The 20,304-nt window shown below is 18.2% G+C and overlaps 1 protein-coding gene across 8 annotated transcripts; it reads left to right on the forward strand.

The window, feature by feature from the left end:
* Positions 1 to 765: 765 nt before the first annotated feature.
* LOC108002669 (facilitated trehalose transporter Tret1-2 homolog) lies at positions 766 to 20,188 on the forward strand. Of its 8 annotated transcripts, none has more exons than XM_062083492.1 (11): positions 766 to 1,262; positions 5,416 to 5,652; positions 6,973 to 7,147; positions 7,550 to 7,685; positions 11,227 to 11,435; positions 12,384 to 12,653; positions 14,634 to 14,853; positions 16,277 to 16,467; positions 17,537 to 17,716; positions 18,488 to 18,622; positions 19,959 to 20,188. In XM_062083492.1, exons 2-11 carry the CDS (start codon positions 5,633 to 5,635, stop codon positions 20,025 to 20,027), a joined length of 1,605 nt encoding a protein of 534 aa, XP_061939476.1. In that variant the 5' UTR covers positions 766 to 1,262; positions 5,416 to 5,632; the 3' UTR covers positions 20,028 to 20,188. The 8 variants fall into 8 exon arrangements, with proteins under 8 accessions (XP_061939476.1, XP_016919966.2, XP_061939472.1 ...); XM_062083488.1 differs by having other exon boundaries at positions 809 to 1,262; positions 5,288 to 5,652; XM_017064475.3 differs by having other exon boundaries at positions 809 to 1,262; positions 5,315 to 5,652.
* Positions 20,189 to 20,304: the final 116 nt, after the last annotated feature.

Raw genomic sequence — 20,304 nt, forward strand, 5'->3', positions numbered from 1 at the left:
ATTAAATTTCAAAAATGAAAATAATATTATTGCATATTTGTATATTTATTCTCACTTCAATTTTGATTAACAAACAATATGAATGAAAAATGAATATGAATAAATCATATATATATATATGACATTAATTTATTAATTAATATACATTTATTAATTAATATAATATTTTAATTATTATAAATAAAAAAGATATTATTATCAAAAATTTTACAAGTATTATTAAAAACTTATAGTTTCTTATATTAGAAAATTTCAAATACATAAAAATAATTGCTAATGATAGTATATAACCATCGATCCCTTAATATATCTAATTTAATAAAAATTTCTTATAATATTATAGGTTTTTATCATATAATAGGGATACAAATTTTTAAAGTTTTTTCGTAATTTTTAAATTATTATAAATTATTATTAGATTTTATAAAAATATCAATAATTCTGAATTTTTATTCTTTTATAATTTGGAGCTTTGATCAAAGTTAAATAGTATTTCTTGATCCTTTCTTAAATTAAATTATAAAGCAAGAAGTTAAATATTAATTAAACTAAACTATAAATTAAACTATACTATTGTAAGCATTTATAAATTAGTTGAATTTATATTTCAAATTCGTCCAGGTTTGTTCCTTTAAAATTATAGATCTCCACAAATCTTGCTGATTTTTGTTCAAACTGGACTTCCGGTATTGTTGAAGGTAATCCAGTTAAAGATCATAGATCATATATAATATTATCCAGTACATCCACGACGAACGTTGAGAAAGGGACTTAATCGAAGTGAGCAATTTATAAGAGCGTGGACGGTCGAATGTTTCATTCAGTTGAGCCATCGTGATCCAAGGCGACTAGTCCCGACTAGTTACCTAACGAACCTTGCCATTTTCTGCAAACATTTTCATTAAACTTGAGTGATTCTTTCTTCAATATAAACCTTCGATTTTAATCTTTGAGAAAATTAATTTTTCCTGTGTTATTTGTAATTAAAAATCATTTCATTTTGTTTCATAATTGATTCATTAAATTTCGTTGTTAATAATACAAAGTTTATCAGAGAAAAAATAGTAAAAATGAAAAAGTGAAAATTCCAGTGATGACTATATGAGTGTCAAAGAGAAAATTTTCTAAAATAATTGTTATTTTTTTAAAAATAAATTTAAAAAATTTATGTATATCATAAATGAGTAAAGTATTTTGTTAAAAAAAAAAGATCGTATTTATGAAAAATTTATCCTTATATTTGTGATAGTGAATTGTTAATAGTAAGTTAAAAAATAATTTTTTTTCTTTTTAATACAAATATATATTTTATTTCTTATTACTAAAAATATGAAATAAAAATTGTTAATTGTAATTAGCTTGATTTTAAATGAAACATTTTAAATAAATATCTTAAATAGATACAAATAATTTAGACAGATATTTTATATAGATTCTACATATTAGAAATTTAAATTTTTTATATAATAAAAATAAAATAAATAAAAGCAAAAAAAAAATAATTTAAAATAAAATCATTTATAATTCATAAGTTTATAATTATTTGCTATATATTATATTATTATATATTATTCGAATATTCATTAAATTTATAAATTTTATGCAACATTTATATTTTACATATTATATTATTAATATATATATACATTTATATATATTTTACATATTTCATATTTTATGTATAAGAAACAAATTCTAAATTCGTGTCTTGTTCAATAAAAATTCAAAATTTATAATTTCTAGATTTTAATATTTAAAGTATATCAATTTTTAAAAATTATATCATGGGATGGATATATAGAATAAAAAAAAAATATATAAATTTAATGAATATATATATGTAGATAGTTGCATTCTTATCAATGTAGTTTTAAGCCATAAGTAAAGTCTAGGACAATCCTGGGCAATTGTCGAATCGCATGCGACTCCTCTCCCCACTTCTAATTTCCCCTCACTATATTTCTTGGGATGTAGAAAAAGAATAGAGATTAGAAATCTATAGAGCCTTGCTTGTTTAAGCGTTCGCATTTTTACTTACTTAAACGTTCTTCCCTATTCTCGCCAAATTTTGGAAATGAAACTTGAAGTGAATTTTGCGCGTAAATTCCATGAAACTCGATATTTATTATTAATTATTAATTATTTCGATATATATCAAATTATCGTCTATGAATACCGTCTGCAATCTCAGAATAAATATGAAGACAATTTCTGAGAATTCAATTGAAACTGAAGAAAAGAGGATAAATTTTTTCTACTTGAGATATTCATAATGCATTGATATTAAAACATTGGTTTCGATTCAACTTTTATTCAAAGCTTACTTTGAAGTTTCGTTTCTAAAAATTGGAATAACATTTAAATAAATAAAAATGTATTGCAATATTATAACAGTATATTTATATTCACAATTATGAGATAAAATATAGTAGAGGAATATGGAATGACTAATAATGAAAGAATCTAAATATTGATAGTAGGAAATAAATAAAATGAGAAAAAAATTGTCTAAGCTTGGTCTAGCATATAGTCTCGGGAAACATATTGTATATTTATGGCTATAGATTGTAGTTGAAGTTGAAATATTAAACTGAATATAGATTCGCATACAATTACTGGAATAATTATTTATTAGCTTGACATTGATAACTTGACATAAATAATAAATAATAAGGAATTCTGACAATGAATTTCGCAAATTCATTGTGATAAAAGAATTATATTATTGATTAATTTCATGGAATTCATTTCTTGAAATATAATGTATATTAAGTACGAAAGTGAAAGTATATAAAAGTTCAAACTGTTGCATAACATTTAACGGACATATAGTTTCTTTTTTAAATATTTGTTATTATTATATCAGTAAACATAAAAAAGAGACAAAAGATAAAGAAAGAGAGAATAAAGATAATTTAAAAAAAAATTTCAAGTATAACTAAAATTTATTATTTTCCGATTAGATGTAAATAAATCATCAATAAATAATTATTCTATATGTAAAAATAAGCAAAAAATGAGATTTTAAAAATAAACTTTTTTCATTTATTAAAATTAGTTTTTGAAAAAATTGAATTCGAAATTTTAACTGATTACACGAGTTCTTAATTATATATTTTGAATCTCAAAAACAAAAGATAAACGATAAAATTTATTTTATATTTTATTTTTTTTTTTACATGTAGAATAATCAATTATCGATAGTTTATATTTAATTAAATTTTATTTGAACATTTTTCTAATTTTTACTCAAAAATGAAATCTCAAATAAAAAGATTTTATTTTGATTTATTTTTTCACATAAAATTATTTCTAGTTATGTTATCTTATCAGACAGTTTTGAATAGAAGATAGCAAATAACAAATCTTATCCCTCATAACTAAGTTTTATAATAATATTATAATTTTTATTCAAATTTTAATGTATTAATGAAATTAGTATGATAACCTGATAATAAAAGTGACAAATTACTTATTATAGATATATTATAAAGAGAATTTCTTACTTTACTTCTTAAAATTATTTAACAATAATAAGCGCATTATAGAAAACAAGTGGACGATCATCGAGGCTCACGGATATCTGTCAATTCTTTCGATTCAGCTTTTCATGATAAAAATTCGCTTTCTAAAAATCCTTCAAAAATCTCCAAAAGAGATTTTTTCATTTTGCCCTTTCAATTAAATGCGACAAATATATTTTTTTAAATATTCAGTTATTTAGTACTAGACTAAAGTAAAAATTCATATTATAAAATAATAAAATCGATATAATAATTTCAATCAATCAAAATTCAAAAACTTGATTAGAGTTTAAAATTTTGCTTTGATTGCATGTAAAAAAGAATAATGAAGAAAGAAAAATCCAAAGGAAAAAAGATTTCAAAATTCAGAATGAAAATATATATTTATATGTATCATTTGTTTCATAGCATTTTTGATTAGTTATATAATTTTTATTATACATATTATTATCTGTTATAATTATTAAATTTTTCAAATATACTTAAAATTTAATTATATATCTTTAGCAATTGTTCTTATCTCATAATTCACAGGCTTAGTCTCGTCGCATTAGATTTAATATACATATACATATATATATTATAAATTTACGCACTTGATATAATTTTATTTTTAAATTATTATATAGCTTAGGTTAAACGTAAGAAAAATATATGTTATGTTTGTATTTGCATCAAATTAAATTTAATAAATAATATATTTAGAAAATTTTTGAATAAGAATAATTATTAAAAACAATAATAGGAAGAACATAATGTTTTATATTTTTATAATTTATTAAATAATTTTTTGGCTAATAAATATATTTTTGTCTAATTTATAATTGACAATACAAAATAAATATTATTTCAATTATTGTGTTTATTATTATGTTAAAATAATTGTAATTCTTTTTCTTAATAAAATTAAAATTATCTTTTTATTCAAACTTCATTCATATGATGAATCGTTTTATATGTTACAAATGAAGTTGTCATGAACGCTCATTTTTTAGAAAATTTTATCTAATTATATTTTATTAATAAATTATATTATAATCATATATTTGGAAAATAGTATAATTTTGATTCTAGTAGATTCTAATCAAATAATAGTTAGATTAGGGAATATATTATCAAATGATATGCAATAAAAATATCTAAAATTAAATTAAAAATTGCTTAATTTTTATAAAAATTATTTATAAAAATATAAATAATAATATATAAATTTATTATGTAGATGTATATTAAATTCATAAAAATATGAAAAAATTGTTAAGCCCTAACTTTACCTGATATTCATTATTTCAATTATTATATCATTAAAAATTATAATATGATTGTAATTTTTTATAATGAAAAATTATTTTTACCATTTTTTGAACCGCAATTAAGTTTAGCCAAAGAAAAAAGAATATTAAATATTTCATGAGTTAAAAAAAAATTTTCTTGAAGATTAAAACTTCAATTAATTATATGTTGTTCTAAAATCTAAAATTACTTATAAAAGATTAGAAATTTCAATTTCGAATAATAATAGAATTGATCTATGAGAATTAAATTAGAATCGATCGTAAAATATTAAAAAAAAACAAATCGAATTATTTAAATATATATGATGAATATTTTTATAAATGTGTTTTGTTTATTTGGTAGTATCATAATAATAAATGCATTTTTGCTTTCGTAATATATACATGTGATATTTATGTGATTCTTCAACATTGATATTAGATATTAACAATTTATTATCATCTATCTTTTTTTCTATTTCATTTAAGCTTATTGTTTTTTTCTTTTCATTAAAGAAAGAACAATTCTCAGAATTTATTTACTTCTTCATTAGTAGACGCGACGTAGAATCTCTACGTGCATCTACTATCGGAATATTATATTTAAAGTGATTTAGAAAGATAAATAAGACTTTAGTATTTTAATAATTTTTATTGAACATAATATTTTATGACAAGATAAGTGTGATAATAAATATGATGAAAAAAATTATAAACCAGAAATAATAAAATGTAAAGAAATAATAAATGTTGTCAAAAGAATTGTGATTAAAATAGTGAAGTGAATTTTTAAAGTGATATTAAACGGATTAAGATTTCTTAAACGGATTCAACATGACACCACCAATACCAAGGTATGTTAATAATTATTGTTAATATGTTTTCATAAAAAAATTGAAAATAAAATTTTTCATAAAAAGTATTATTTTTAATAATTTTTAATAAGATATATATTAATTAAATTGCTTTATCTTGTATTAATAAATTATGTTTCAAATGTATTAAATTAATCAAAATTAAATTTATTAAAAAAATGTTTCTAAAATGTTTCTAAAAGTTGTTTAATACAACATTATGTGATACAAATGATTTTTATATATAGATGAAATAATAGAGAAATTTAAAATCAAAATAATATTTTAAATGATTATATTTTTTTCATAGCATTGTAACTAGCTGAAATGAATTCAACGATTTGTTATATTTATAAATAAAACCAAAAATCATAATCGATGTATATAATTATAGATATGTGTGTTTATGTATTATAGTTAATGTAATTAATTGAACATCATTTTTTTCATAAATTTTTTTTTTATGAAATATTGCATTATTTATTTAAATAACTTGCAACTTTATAAAACTCTTTATGTAAGTTAAAATTAGTTTCAATTAAATTACATATAAAATCATAAAAATCAAATTATATAAGATGCATAGCGATCTTATTTGCTGCGAATTCACAGTCAATAAATTTCCATTTGATTAAATCAAACTGTTTGTCTGCTCACCTTGAATTATGTATATGAGCGATTTAGCATTTCTATTTTATAGAATAGAAAATAGTTGGAAAATTTGTGATGGATAAACAATAAAAAAAAATAATTAAAGTTCATTGTATTTAAATTTGAGATCTTTTTACAATATTTACTTCAACGTAACGTATGATTTCTCGGATACTTTTTACAATCTGAGAAAAAAAGATTTTTAATAAAAATTAATCAATTTTCAATTAGCTACAAATTGCAATTTTTAAATTTAAAAAAAAATATTATTTTTGTTTAATTCGATAAAAAATTGATAAAAATTTAGAAATTTTGTATTTAACATTTTTATAAAAATGAAAAAGTTAAAATTGCTAATAATAAAATTCATAAATTGTAATTTTTATAATATTAACTTAACTTTAATAATTTTTACAAATTACATAATTTAGAAACAAAGATTTAAAAATAACTATAATATAATATTATATATTATATTATTAATGTAATAAAAATTATTGTAGTTTTCAATTTAATTATTAAGTTTAATTTAATCAATTTAACTAATAATTTAATATAATTTAATTAAAGTTAAATTCTCCTAATATACTCCTAATAAATTTCTCCTATACTGTTATTTAAACAATTAAAATAAGATTTAAATAAAATTTTTATTTTTTGGTTTATTAGTGAAGAATGTTGTTCAATATTGGGACATTCTACAGTCGATTATACAAAAGTAAACGAAGTTAAAAATGTTTGCGAGGATATAGAAAATAATAATACTCAAGATAAAGACAAAATTTTTAATAATAAAGATAATGTAATACATTATTCATCGAATTCAAAAGGAATATTTGCACAGGTAAGAAAATTACATAGAATTATGTATTATTTAAAAATATGCAAAATATACAAATAAATATAGAAAAAAAGTTATTTTTAATGTAATAATTCTTTTGCTTTTAAATTATTTAAAAACTATATTATTATTATATAATTATTAGAAACATTTATTTACAATTTTTTTTTTCTTTTGAAAAATAAACGATACATTTATATATATATATATATATATATATATATATATATATGTATATATAGATAATATAAAATATTAAGGAATGTTAACATACGTTTTTAAAATATCTTTAAAAAATTGATTTCATAATTTGTTTAAAAATAGATTTTTTTATTCTTCTTTAAATTATTGTATACAAATTTTTAAAAAATTATTTAGAAAATCATTTCAAATATTATATTTTAGTGTTTATTAGCTGGTGCAGTTTTATTAGTAGCAGCTGCTGGAGGAATGCCAATTGGTTACAGTGCTACATTATTACCTCAATTGGCTGAAGAAAATGGCACGATGCACGCTGATCAGGAACTTGGATCATGGATAGGTTTGTGAAGTTAAAGAGTTAAAATTAAGAGTTAAAATTTACTAAATATGATTTTTGTAAAATAAGGTTAAAACTTTATAAAATAAAAATTTTTATCTTTAATGATAATTAAATTAATCTGTTTATAATCGAATATAATAAATCAAATATTATAAATTAATTTAATAATTCAACAATAGTCTTATTATCAAACTTTATATTTTTTTATATTTATACTTAATTTTTTAAATTTTTATTAAAATTCTCTATTAATAATAATTAATAACGCAGTTGTAAATTATTGTTTCTACATTATAAGAAAAATCTTTCCATTATATAATTTTCAAAATATTGTTTTTTTATATTTTTTAAAATTATTTTTAAATTCCATATATAAAATTAAAATCTATAATATCTATAAAATTTTATGATCAAAAAAATCACATACATTGTAATCAACTAAAGCTAAAACTTAAATTAATTTAATGTTAATGATGTAAATATATTCAAATATAATAATATGCGATAAAGAAATATTACTGTATCAGTTTTTATGACATTAGAAGCTTATAATTTTTAAATAATTTATATTTAATTTATGATAACTTAAATCGTAAAAAAATGTTTTAAGTACATAGAATATGATTTTTAAAGTTTTTTAAGAATATTTTATTTTTGTCTTAGCATAAAATACATAAAAACTAATAGAATATAAAGAAGGATGGTATAATTTAGAAGAAATTATTTAATTTAAAATGTTATATTTACAATCTATAAAAAATATCTATAAAAAAATATTAATGTTAAATGTAATATTAATAATTTTTTTACCGAAATTTACAAAACATAACACAAAAAATACAAAAAATAATTTTAAAATAATTTTAAATATAGTGATTATATTATTATAATAATGCCTTATGTGTATGTCATATATATATGTGTATAAAGAAACATTTATATTTTCATTTTCGAAGATCATAAAAAAATTTATATTAATTAAATGATAATATTTTTATTTATTTATAAATTTTGTTATAATTATAAGAATATAAATAAATAGATAAAAATAATATAATTAATTGGAAAATTACAAAATTATCTAATTAATAATATTCAGAGATTTAATATATAATAGTATTCGATTTTTTGTCGCAAAGTCCTTATTAATTTCTGAAATTAAAACTTCGATTTTTGAAAAAAACATATATATCTCTTTTCAAACATTCAAAATTATATTGTATGCATACTTTTTTTTATAAAACCACGTTTCTCATTCAATTGATATTTGATATTTTTATATTAACATAATGCTGAACAATTTAATTTATCAATATTTATGGCATATAAATTATTTTACTGACAAATATTCAACTCGTCAATATAAAAAAATGTTCGATTTTAAGGAAAATTTAATTTTGAATTTAAAATTTAATTTTGTATTATATTAATATTTATTTATATTAATCTCGAATAACATATGAATACATCAATGCAACGACAGATTAAGAAATTTTTTTTAAAACACCAAACCTTAAATTTAATTTTAAGCATTTATTAAGTTTAATGAGATAAAAAATTATTAAATGATGAAAATTTAAATAGAAAAATAATTCCCATAAAAAAGCATCTTGATTTAATATTTGTAGCAACAAGGAATACGTACCATTCTATTATTTATTCAAACTTTTTCATTTATTTTTTTTCTCTATTGTCAATCACATATATTTAGTATCATTAATTTTTTTTTTATATTTACTGATATCAGTTAATATTTCACCATTTGAATTTTCATATGCACATAAAGCAATGCACAAATCTATATTTCTTAATACTAATATAAACGACTTTGTCGATTAATAAATATTGACTCAAAAGAGATACAATTTAAGAAACATTTTTTTCTTTCGTTCCTTATGAGTCAAAATCAAAAAAAAAGACCGCCAACAATTCTTAAAATATCTATTTTTCGGAATAACTAATGTGTTTTGGTATTAATTCAACGATAGTTAATAGATTACTATTATAATTGGAAATTATTTTTATCTGTTGATAAAAATATAGGACACGAAAATAAAATTTCAATCGTAAAAAAAAAAACGAAAGAAACTATTACAGAAAAATATTCACCATAAAAATGCTATAAATTTATTTTTTATTAAAATTATTAATATTCTATATAATTTATTTTTTTACAATATATGATAATTCTTAAATAAATTGTAATACAACGTAAAATAAAAAATAAAGAAAATAAAATAAATATAAATAAAACAAGAAATAAATAAATAAAATAAAAATAAAAAAAATAAACAAAAATAATCTCTCGTTCCATTTTGTTCTACTTTTTCTGTTTAATAAAAAAGTTTAATGAAATTATGAAAATATCATAAAATATTAATTATATTATATAATAAACTAAAGAATATAACTATTAATATTATTAGATATATGATCAAATTTTATTATTTTAAATTTTATTGCAATCAAATTTTATTTTTATATTATTAGTATAGTATACTATTTATTCAAATAAAAAGTGTACTACGTGAAATGTTGAAGATGCATTATTTTATTTCATTTAAAATTTAAATCTGAAATAATTTAAAAATAGTTAGTTAAAAATAATAATTATTAAGAATTAGAATTTTGTTAAATTTATTATTAAAGTATTTCTAAGTGATTTCGTTTGAAAATACATCAAGAAACGAAAGTTCAAGAACTAGCTTACAAGTTCAAGGGTATTTTACGATTGATGTAATACGCACTATCAGACTGTCTGATTATTTCTACTATGTCGCGTGTCACGATTGACCTACATATCGTCTGATTGAATAATTTTTATCAAATAGATAGAGATTCAAGACCAAGTGTAATCACCAAGGATATAACCTTGTTATTAAGATATGTCTTTTTTTTAAATAATGGTATAATCTCTCTTATAAACAATTTATGAATATGTTTTCAATTTTAAGAAATCTTACATCCTGTTTTTAAATTACTAATTTTTTATAAATTAAAAAATTTTTTTCGAATTATAATTGTTTTTTTATATTACTTATAAATAAATACGCTTTCATATTTTTGTATTAGAATATACAAAAACATTTTAATAGATTAAAAAGATTGTAACACGTAAACATTAAATTTTCAAAATATAATTTTTAATCTATTTTTAATCTATTATTTAATCTGAATAAACTTGCTGCAAAAATAACATAATTCAAAATAATTTTTATATTATTAATATAACAAATACTTGTTCTTGCAAGAACAAGTATTTTTTTTATCGATGGTTTCCTATAAATATAATTCCTATAAATTTGAATTATTTTTAGAATTATTTTTGGACAAATTGTAATTTTTTCGAAATTTTTTTCATCATAGTAAATTAATCTTTTTAATTTTTCAAAATAACTCATAATTTTTCAAAATAACTAATAATTTTTCAAAATAACATCGTTAAATCCAATTTTAAAAAATTATTGTGTTTTAAACAATATGCTAATATGTTTTGAAGTCATTGTATGTTTAACTATTGCTTTTATGATTTATCTTTCAGCATCAGTTCACAGTTTAGCAACACCTATTGGGTCTTTAATGTCCGGTCCATTATTAGATGGGATTGGTAGACGTGGTGCTTTACAATTTTCAGCAATACCATTATCCGTTGGATGGCTCATCATAGGTTTTGCTACAAACATTCCCTGTCTTTTAGTAGGAAGAGTTATATTAGGTTTTGGTGTTGGCCTAATGGCAGCACCAGCTCAAGTAAGAATCTTAAAATTTTATTTTTTCCTTCCTTTACATGTATTTATAAAAATAAAAGTCATTGTATTATATTATTATGTTTAATAAATATAATATTTGAACAGCATATATGAGCACAGCATTGATATATTCACAGATATATCTAGTCTAGTTAATAACACTATCGATATAATCGATCAGCTGTTCACATCATACATCATCATAAAAGTATATTTTGTCATTTATTGTCATTTGTCAATTGTCATTTATTTTATTCACAAATATCGATATCCAAATTTCTTTTTTTATTTTGGCATTATTTTATTTCGTATGTATCATGTAAAAGTGGATATTTCGGAATTATATAGTTTTATTAATTTGTGATATATCCTGTTCGTCATCAATGTAGAATTAACAATATAACCTAGCAATGTCAATCTTGTTAATGATATATAAATAGCATTCAATCATCACATGATTAAATTTTTATTAAGACAATAAGAAAACGTGTTGATATTTTTTGTTATTAAATGGATACATTTTTATTGAAAATATATATAATACTAATATATTGATTCTATACGATGTAACACGATGTCATATTATTATGATTATTTTTTATTTACTCTTTGATCTGTCTTTTATCTATTGACTTCTTTCATTTTTATAGTTTTTTAGAAATAAATGAAACAATGAATGAATTAATTACATTAGTTTTACAAAAAGATTTTATAAAAAACAAGAAATAGCTTTTACTAGCTATTATCCATGATAGTATTTTAATGTATGTTAATATATTCAAATTATTCACATTAAATAAATAAATAAATATATATTCACATTAAATAAATAATAGATTTAGAGATATAAATAAGAATATAAATTAAAATTTAATTATTTATTATAATAGATTATTAATATATAGATTATTTCTTGTAATATATATATATATTAGATATTTGTCTTTAGGTTTTTCTGGGTGAAATGGCCGATCCGAAACTCCGTGGATTACTAACAGGATGTACTCTAACCTTTTATTGTTTCGGAATTCTCATAATATACGCCTTAGGAGCTTCTTTCACATGGAATATCGTGGCTTTTTGCGGAATCATAATTCCTACAACAGCATTAATTGCGTTGCTCCTGATTCCAGAGAGTCCCGCATGGCTTATAAGACGGAAGAAACCTGACAAAGCAAGAAAAGCTTTACTATGGTTGAGGGGAAATAACGAGAAACAGGTAGAGTATGTTTTTGTAAAATATATATCTATATGTTTCAATTTCTATTAAAAAGTAATATCAATTTATTTTATCATCATTTTAAGATTAACTAATATTTACAAATAATATTATTGGCTGTAGTTTCTGATTGCCGAATAGCATAAAATTTATGTGAGAAATTTAGATAGAAGAAAAGGATCTTAAATCTAAGATTTCGAATTTTTATTAATTTCTGAAATATTTTCAAAAAACATTCGCTATTGTATATTAAAAGTATATAAAAATTATTAAAAATATATAGATATTAATAATCATTAAAATGGCCTATTCAAATGTTATTAATACAATAATCTTTATCGCCGTTGTAGAATATTGCGTAATACATAATAATTATATCGAGCTCAGTTTTATTTACAATCTAATAAAAATCACTCATCCTCCAAGAAATTTGATTTATCAGATACTATTAATTATATTATATGAATAGAAATAAAAAAAATTTGCCAAAATGAAAGGATTTGCAGAATATAAGATATAAGATAATAAAAGATATGCAAATGTGACAATTGCTATTATTTTTTAATGAAAATGATTCTATAATTTATTTAAAATTCCCATGAAGAATTGTCTATATATATTTACTATTTTTTATGGAAATAACTAAAGATTTACCTAATACTTTATACGCTATAAATATCATGAAATATTTAATGACAATTTCTACGATTGCATTAGTTACATTTATATAGAATTAAAATTAGAATTAAAAATATAATATTGAAAATTTTTTTATATCTTAAAAATTAATACTCAAATTTAAAATTTTATATTTCTATTCTTTTTTCCTTCCATACTTCCAAATTTTGTAGTGATTTTTATTGAATCTTTTTGGAATTTTATCCGAATTATAACATCATAGAAATTAAAATTATATAAATGAAAAAATATTATTGTGTTTATGTGTAAATGTAGTTACGCAGTTTGTATTTTAAGAATATAAATTATTATTAATTAATCAAAAATTTTCCTTCATTATCTGCAACTTTTTCTAAAATTTGAACTTCATGATGATAAAATGATTAATCTTTTAAAAAATTTGTATTGCTTTAATCGTTTTTTTGTAATTAAAAAATATTAAAAACAACTCTTCAATTTTTTTTATTTTCCAAGAGAATAAAAAAATATTTTAAAATATATACATTTAATTATATAAATATATTTTTTTTTCAATAAATTAAAATTTCAACAAAATATTCATTATTCAACATAATAAAATATAAGTATCTATAATTATAAAATTATTAAAATATATAAAAATAATTATAAAATAATTATTAAATATAAAAAAATTATATTTAATTATATCATAAAATTATATAGTAAATTTTATAATTGAAAATAGACAAAAATAGTTTTTGTTATAAATTCAATTTGTTATTCATTAATTTTCTATAAAATTATCTTTATCATATAAATTATTATATAATATTTAAATATAATTTAAGAAAAATTTTAATAAATTTTACATATAAAACAATTTTTATAAAAATATTTTATAAAAATATCTTTTTATTCTCTTAATAGCTTATATAATAGTTTATATATATATATATAATAGTTATATATATATATAAAACAGCTTATATCTAAAGGATGAAAATAACCCTCAAAATTATGAAATGAAATATTTTTAACGATGTCAAAAAATATTCAAAATTGAAAAAAATTATTTAAATAAAAAATATATTTTTTTATAGCTATTTTTTTAATTTTGATTGAAATTATTAATTTCTTATGGAATTTTTTATTTTATAATTATATAATATAAACTACGTGCCAATATAATAATTTATATAAAATTATTAAAATTATAAAATTATTAATTATTTAAAAGTAATTTGTTAATAATTGTTTAATCAATTACATTATTGAAAACTAGAATTTTTTCAAAGAAAAAAAAAATCGATTTTAACAAACCATATTTCATATTTATAAAAGGTTGAAGCTGAATTGGAGATATTAGAATCGCGTGCAAAAGTAGATGCAGCCCGAATGGCGAATAAATCATTGTTTGAAAAAAAGTCTTCTGTTATTTCCACGCTTCTGGATCCAAGTGTTTTCAAACCATTAACCATCATTAACATTTTTAATTTTCTTCAATTATTAAGTGGAACATTTATTATGGTTTTTTATGCAGTAAATCTTGTTACAAATATAGGTAAGAGGAATCTTTATATATAAAATATTTATAAAAATTTAATTGCAATTAATTATTTAATTAATTAAATTAATTGTTTATTGATTTTTTTAATTAAAACGAAATAAATTTATACTTAGATAATAAGGAATTCTTTTATAAATAAAAATATAGATAAGTACTTTTTTTACTTATTTTGTAATTTATTTTGTAATATTACATATTTTGTAAAAAATTTTAATATATATATATTGAATTCAAAATTGAAAATGATTCAAGAATATTTTAAATCAAATGTAAAAAAAAAATAGTATTCTTTTAATATTTGAATACATTGAATTAAAATGATTATTATCTCAAATTAAATTATACTTAAATATTATCTTTTTATTTTGTACTATTTATAATCCTTAATTGTGATTGACGATTAAACTAGATATTTTTTATTTGAATAAAATTTTTAACACAATTAATTGATTAATTTCGTTTCATCTTTGATTTGATTTCTAAAATCAACTTTCAATTATATAATAACTTTCAATTAAATATAATAAATATTAATATTTATTTAATAAAAATAATCAATAAAAATAGATATAAAAAACAAATTTTAACAAGTAAATGTTTCTATTAAAATACATTTTTCTTATTCTTTTTATTCTTTTTGACAATTAACATTGTTTTATTATATTTTAAAAAATAATAAAATAATAAATAATTTTATCTGAAATTTTAATAAATCAAAATTTTTAGTTAATTATCATTTAAAAACTAATAATTTGTAATTAATTTTTTTAATGATTAACCATTAATTAAAATATTTGATATTGATGATTAACCATTAATTAAAATAATCAATTGATAATTGAATCTTCAATCGATTAAATATTAAATCAATTGCAGAATATGTGATGATTTATTTTATCAATCAGTTATATCAATCGATTAAATCAATTTTTTTTTGCCATTATTAATTATTAATTATTTATTATTAATTATTTATTAATTATTATAATCATAAACTTTTATCCACCAATCTGATGAAAATTTTTAAATTATCGATATTAACTTAAAATTTAAGTGTAATATAATGTGTACTATAATATCATAAACAATAAATCACATAACTTTTTAATTGATATTTTGTTCTCTTTAAACATATATTTCAACAATCTTTTATTGGTATTTAATAATTAATTTAGAAAAAAATTGAATTTCTATTTCATTTTTTTTATATAAAAATATAAAAAATGTTAATTATTTAATTTTGTTCAAAATGAAATCAATATTTATTAATGATTTTAATTGATAATATGATTATGAATATATACTGTATCTTGAATCATTTATTTTTTTTTTAATTTTTTTTTAACTTGAATCAAAAAAAATATTGCTCGTTATATGAATTTTTCTTATATCTATTTTTTATGCATTTTGTATGCAGGTGGTGACAATATAAACAGTTATTTGGCAGCAGTAATTACAGCGATTATTAGGCTTGTATTTAGTACACTGGCAAGTTTTTTATTGTTAAGAATAAGCAGAAGATATCTTGGAATATTTTCTGCTTTGGGATCAGCCTTTGCTTCATTTGCTCTTGCAATATATATGTCAATTAAAGAAGATTTTATAGATGTAAGTTATTTTATTGTAAAACGCATGATATATAAACATATATACAAATATATAATATATATAAGTCTTATTTCTAAAAATAATCGATAAAATAATTAAATAAATAGATATTAATTTTATCTATTTATATATATATATGTATACATTCGTGGGGTATTTATATTTCAATTAGTTTTAAAAAAAATATAAAAATTGATATAAAAAAATTTCGATTGAGATTTATTTATTAAATTAAAAATTAAATGTATTATTATTAATAATTATAATTATATTAATAATTATTATTTTATATTAGACAAAGTGAGGTGAAAAAAGGAATAAGCCGTCTCTTATATTTTGTCTTTTTATATCTTGCTATATCTGATACAAATTTAAATTAAATTTTATAACTTAATAAATAAGTTTTAATTGAATCGAAATTTTATATTTGTTTTATGGACCTTTCGAGAATATTTTAACATCTTATATATCTATCTATATATTTATGTAATAATATATAATTATGTAACAATAGCTAAATTATATTCGTTTTATTAACTTTATTAAAATATTATCAATATTATTCTAATAATTCTCATTTTGTTTCTCTGGTATTAAAAAAAAACAGTAAATTCTAATTAATTTTAATTATTAATTTTAATTTTAATTATTAATAAAACGGAAAGCATAAAATAATGATTTTATCAAAGAGTTCCCTTTTAGATAAAAATTCTTTTTTTATTTATCATTTAATAAAAATTGAATTTATATTATCATATTATCAGTGTAGTTTTTATAGTCCAAAAGTATATTATTATTTAGAACTTTCGGATATAAGATGTGTCTAATAGAAATTTTATAAAATAAAATTATTAAAAGACTTTCAAATAAAGTCTTAAATAATAATGATTAAAATATTTATTATTTTATAAAAATTGTAATTTTATTTTTTTTTAAGTAATATATGTTAAAATTTTTTAATATAGCTTTCTAAAGATTAATCTATTTTTAAATTATAATAATAATAAACTGCATTGTAAAAATTTTTTTTTTATTTTTAAACACATTTTAATCTATTTGCATGTTTTAGATATATATTGTGGGTATACTTTTACTGTTATACGTGGCAACTAATACTGTGGGATTGATGGCACTTCCAGGATTAATGGTTGCGGAATTGCTTCCGCAAAGAGCTCGAGGAATTGGCGGTGGTTTCAATTACTTTGTGGTCAATTCCTTTATTTTTATTGTAACAAAAATTTTTCCCATGGTATGTTTGCAATTATAAAAAATTTATCTATTTTATTAATTTATACAAATATTTTTAATTATTTAGAATTTATAAGAAATTAATGAAAGATAAAAAAAATAATTTATTTGATTAAAATTAATCAAAGTTCTAACAGAATTTTATAAAAATCAATATTTAATTAAAACAAAGAATTTTATTACTTGACATTTTTTTTTAGTTACTATTTGATTCTTAATTAAATATCGATATTCTATTAATTTTTTTTTTATTATTCATCTAAATAAACTTTATTTTCTTTATCTTTTTAATTTTATTGTTTATTTAATATTTTTATATTAAAATTTTTAAAAAATTTTCTATATATATATCTAAAGTAAATAAATTTTAATTAAATAAATTAAGTTTATTCGTTATTTTTCATATCATTCTTCAATTCAATATTTATAAAAAAAAATTCAAAAAGTGTAAATTTTTTTATGTAAGATATGATGTGATAACATAATTCAGAAAATTTTAAAAATTAAATGCCTTCTTACGAGTTATGATTAAAATAATTTTTGTTAAATAATAATGTATATTTAAAAAAAATTATCTTTAAAAATAATATTCAATAGAAGTACAAAATATTGGATTGAAATATATCAATTATAAAAAATATTTCCAACATTCCAAATAATTTAATATATTATATAATATTATCATATGTAATAACATATTATACTATAATATATAATATGTTATAATACATAATAACATATTATTAATTTGATTTTCTAATTGTTAAAATAGGTGAATGATGCAGTGGGCGTTATTGGAGTTTTTATAATTTTTGGAATTTCTTCTCTTATAGAAGGATTATTTATTTATATTGTTTTGCCAGAAACGAAAAATCGTACACTTCAAGAAATTGAAGATTATTTTCAGGTATGTATCGTATATTTATATAATTATTAATTTAAAATAAAATATTAATTATAAGATAAAATTAAAAAATAAATTAATCATTATGAAATTATGTTCACCAATTTCTAGAATTAGAACTTCGGTGAAACACATATAAATATTTAAAATTTTGATATTAAATACTTTGAACAATTAAATTATTCAAATTGTCGATTTTTGCCAATATTTTGCCTCATTGATATCAGCATTAATCGTATTCAATTATAATGAAAAATTAAATCTGATTGTTATCGATCGATATGTATTGTCAGTACTGATTTTGGCATGATTTTGTTTACTGACATCAATCGATAACATTGCAATTTATACTTGTTATTGTAAAGAATTTTTTATCGATTGATAAATGTCGATATAATCGAAAAATGTAACTTAAAATATATTGAAAGCAAAATACAATCTTATATTTTCCTACTTCGTCATAACTTAATGAAACAAACGAAATCGAATGAAAGTTGTCAATATACTTATTTCTCTGGTAATTGACACGTTTCAATCTCGATTCTATGATAGTTATCGAGAAGATGTTATTGTATATTATATATTGTATATAAAATATTAATATATTTCTGAAATAGTTTTGAAAAGTCAAAACGATTTTAAAAGTCAAAACAAAACATGAAAATTATCAACAAAAAAAATTATATGAAAGATATCAATTAAGACTTTAATTATAAATAATTAAACTTATGTTAAATAAAACAAAGCAAAAATAGAGTAAGATATATTTATCTTCGAAATATGAATTATTTTGTCTCTCTTTCGTTTGATTTAACATAATTTAAATTGCTTATAAACTTGTAATTTAATAAATGAGCTTTATTTTTTATATATAAACTAGTATTTTAGCATTTTTTTTTATATCGATATACTAATATACTATAATCTTTACTATAATATACTAGAATCGATCTTTCAAAGATATGCCACGAATATATTTACAAATGTATAAAATATAAAATTTTTTGTTTTATTTGTAAGGTTTAAATCAAGAATTATATTTTATAAGAAAAAAAATATTTTAAAACAAATAAATAGAAATAATTTAAAATCATAAGTCAAACAACATAATAATTATTATACTTATATATATTTAAATTATAATAATACAAAAATTATTATAATTTAAAAATTGAAAATTTTTTTATCTTTTTTTTTATTACTTATAAATTAATTTTCTTTTTTTTTATAAATAATAATTAAAAAGAAACTTTGCAATCATTTTTATTTTATAATATATATTTGTTTTTATAACATATTTTACTGTGTAATTAAAATTAATATTTATTTCTGATTGCAGCAAGATAACTTATTTTGGATTACCCGTTCAAGGAAAAGCAGGAAATATGACATCGTAAATAAAGCTTAATATTTTAAAATGTTTAAATACGTATATTATATATATATAATTGTGATAAAAATATTGATGTAATTTTATAATGTTTATTTATATCGTATAATTTAAGTACATATAATGTAAATAATATATTTGAATTTTACTATATAAAAATTTAAAATTTTTAACTAAAATCAACTTTAATTATTACCTGTTAAACTATCAAAGCAATTCACAAAATATTTGAATTGAATGCTGTTCTTCGAAGGATCCACTTATAATGTTGTAGAAATATATAACTATAATTATG

This window comes from Apis cerana, linkage group LG13, assembly GCF_029169275.1.
Source record: "Apis cerana isolate GH-2021 linkage group LG13, AcerK_1.0, whole genome shotgun sequence".
NCBI lineage: Eukaryota > Metazoa > Arthropoda > Insecta > Hymenoptera > Apidae > Apis > Apis cerana.

What these genes read in the sequence shown, in the direction of transcription:
- LOC108002669 (XM_062083492.1), top strand. Translation starts at nt 5,633, where the DNA reads ATGACACCACCAATACCAAG. An exon ending in CAAAAGGAATATTTGCACAG is followed by an intron (nt 7,148 to 7,549) that starts GTAAGAAAATTA and finishes ATTATATTTTAG; the next exon opens with TGTTTATTAGCTGGTGCAGT. An exon ending in TTAAAGAAGATTTTATAGAT is followed by an intron (nt 16,468 to 17,536) that starts GTAAGTTATTTT and finishes TGCATGTTTTAG; the next exon opens with ATATATATTGTGGGTATACT.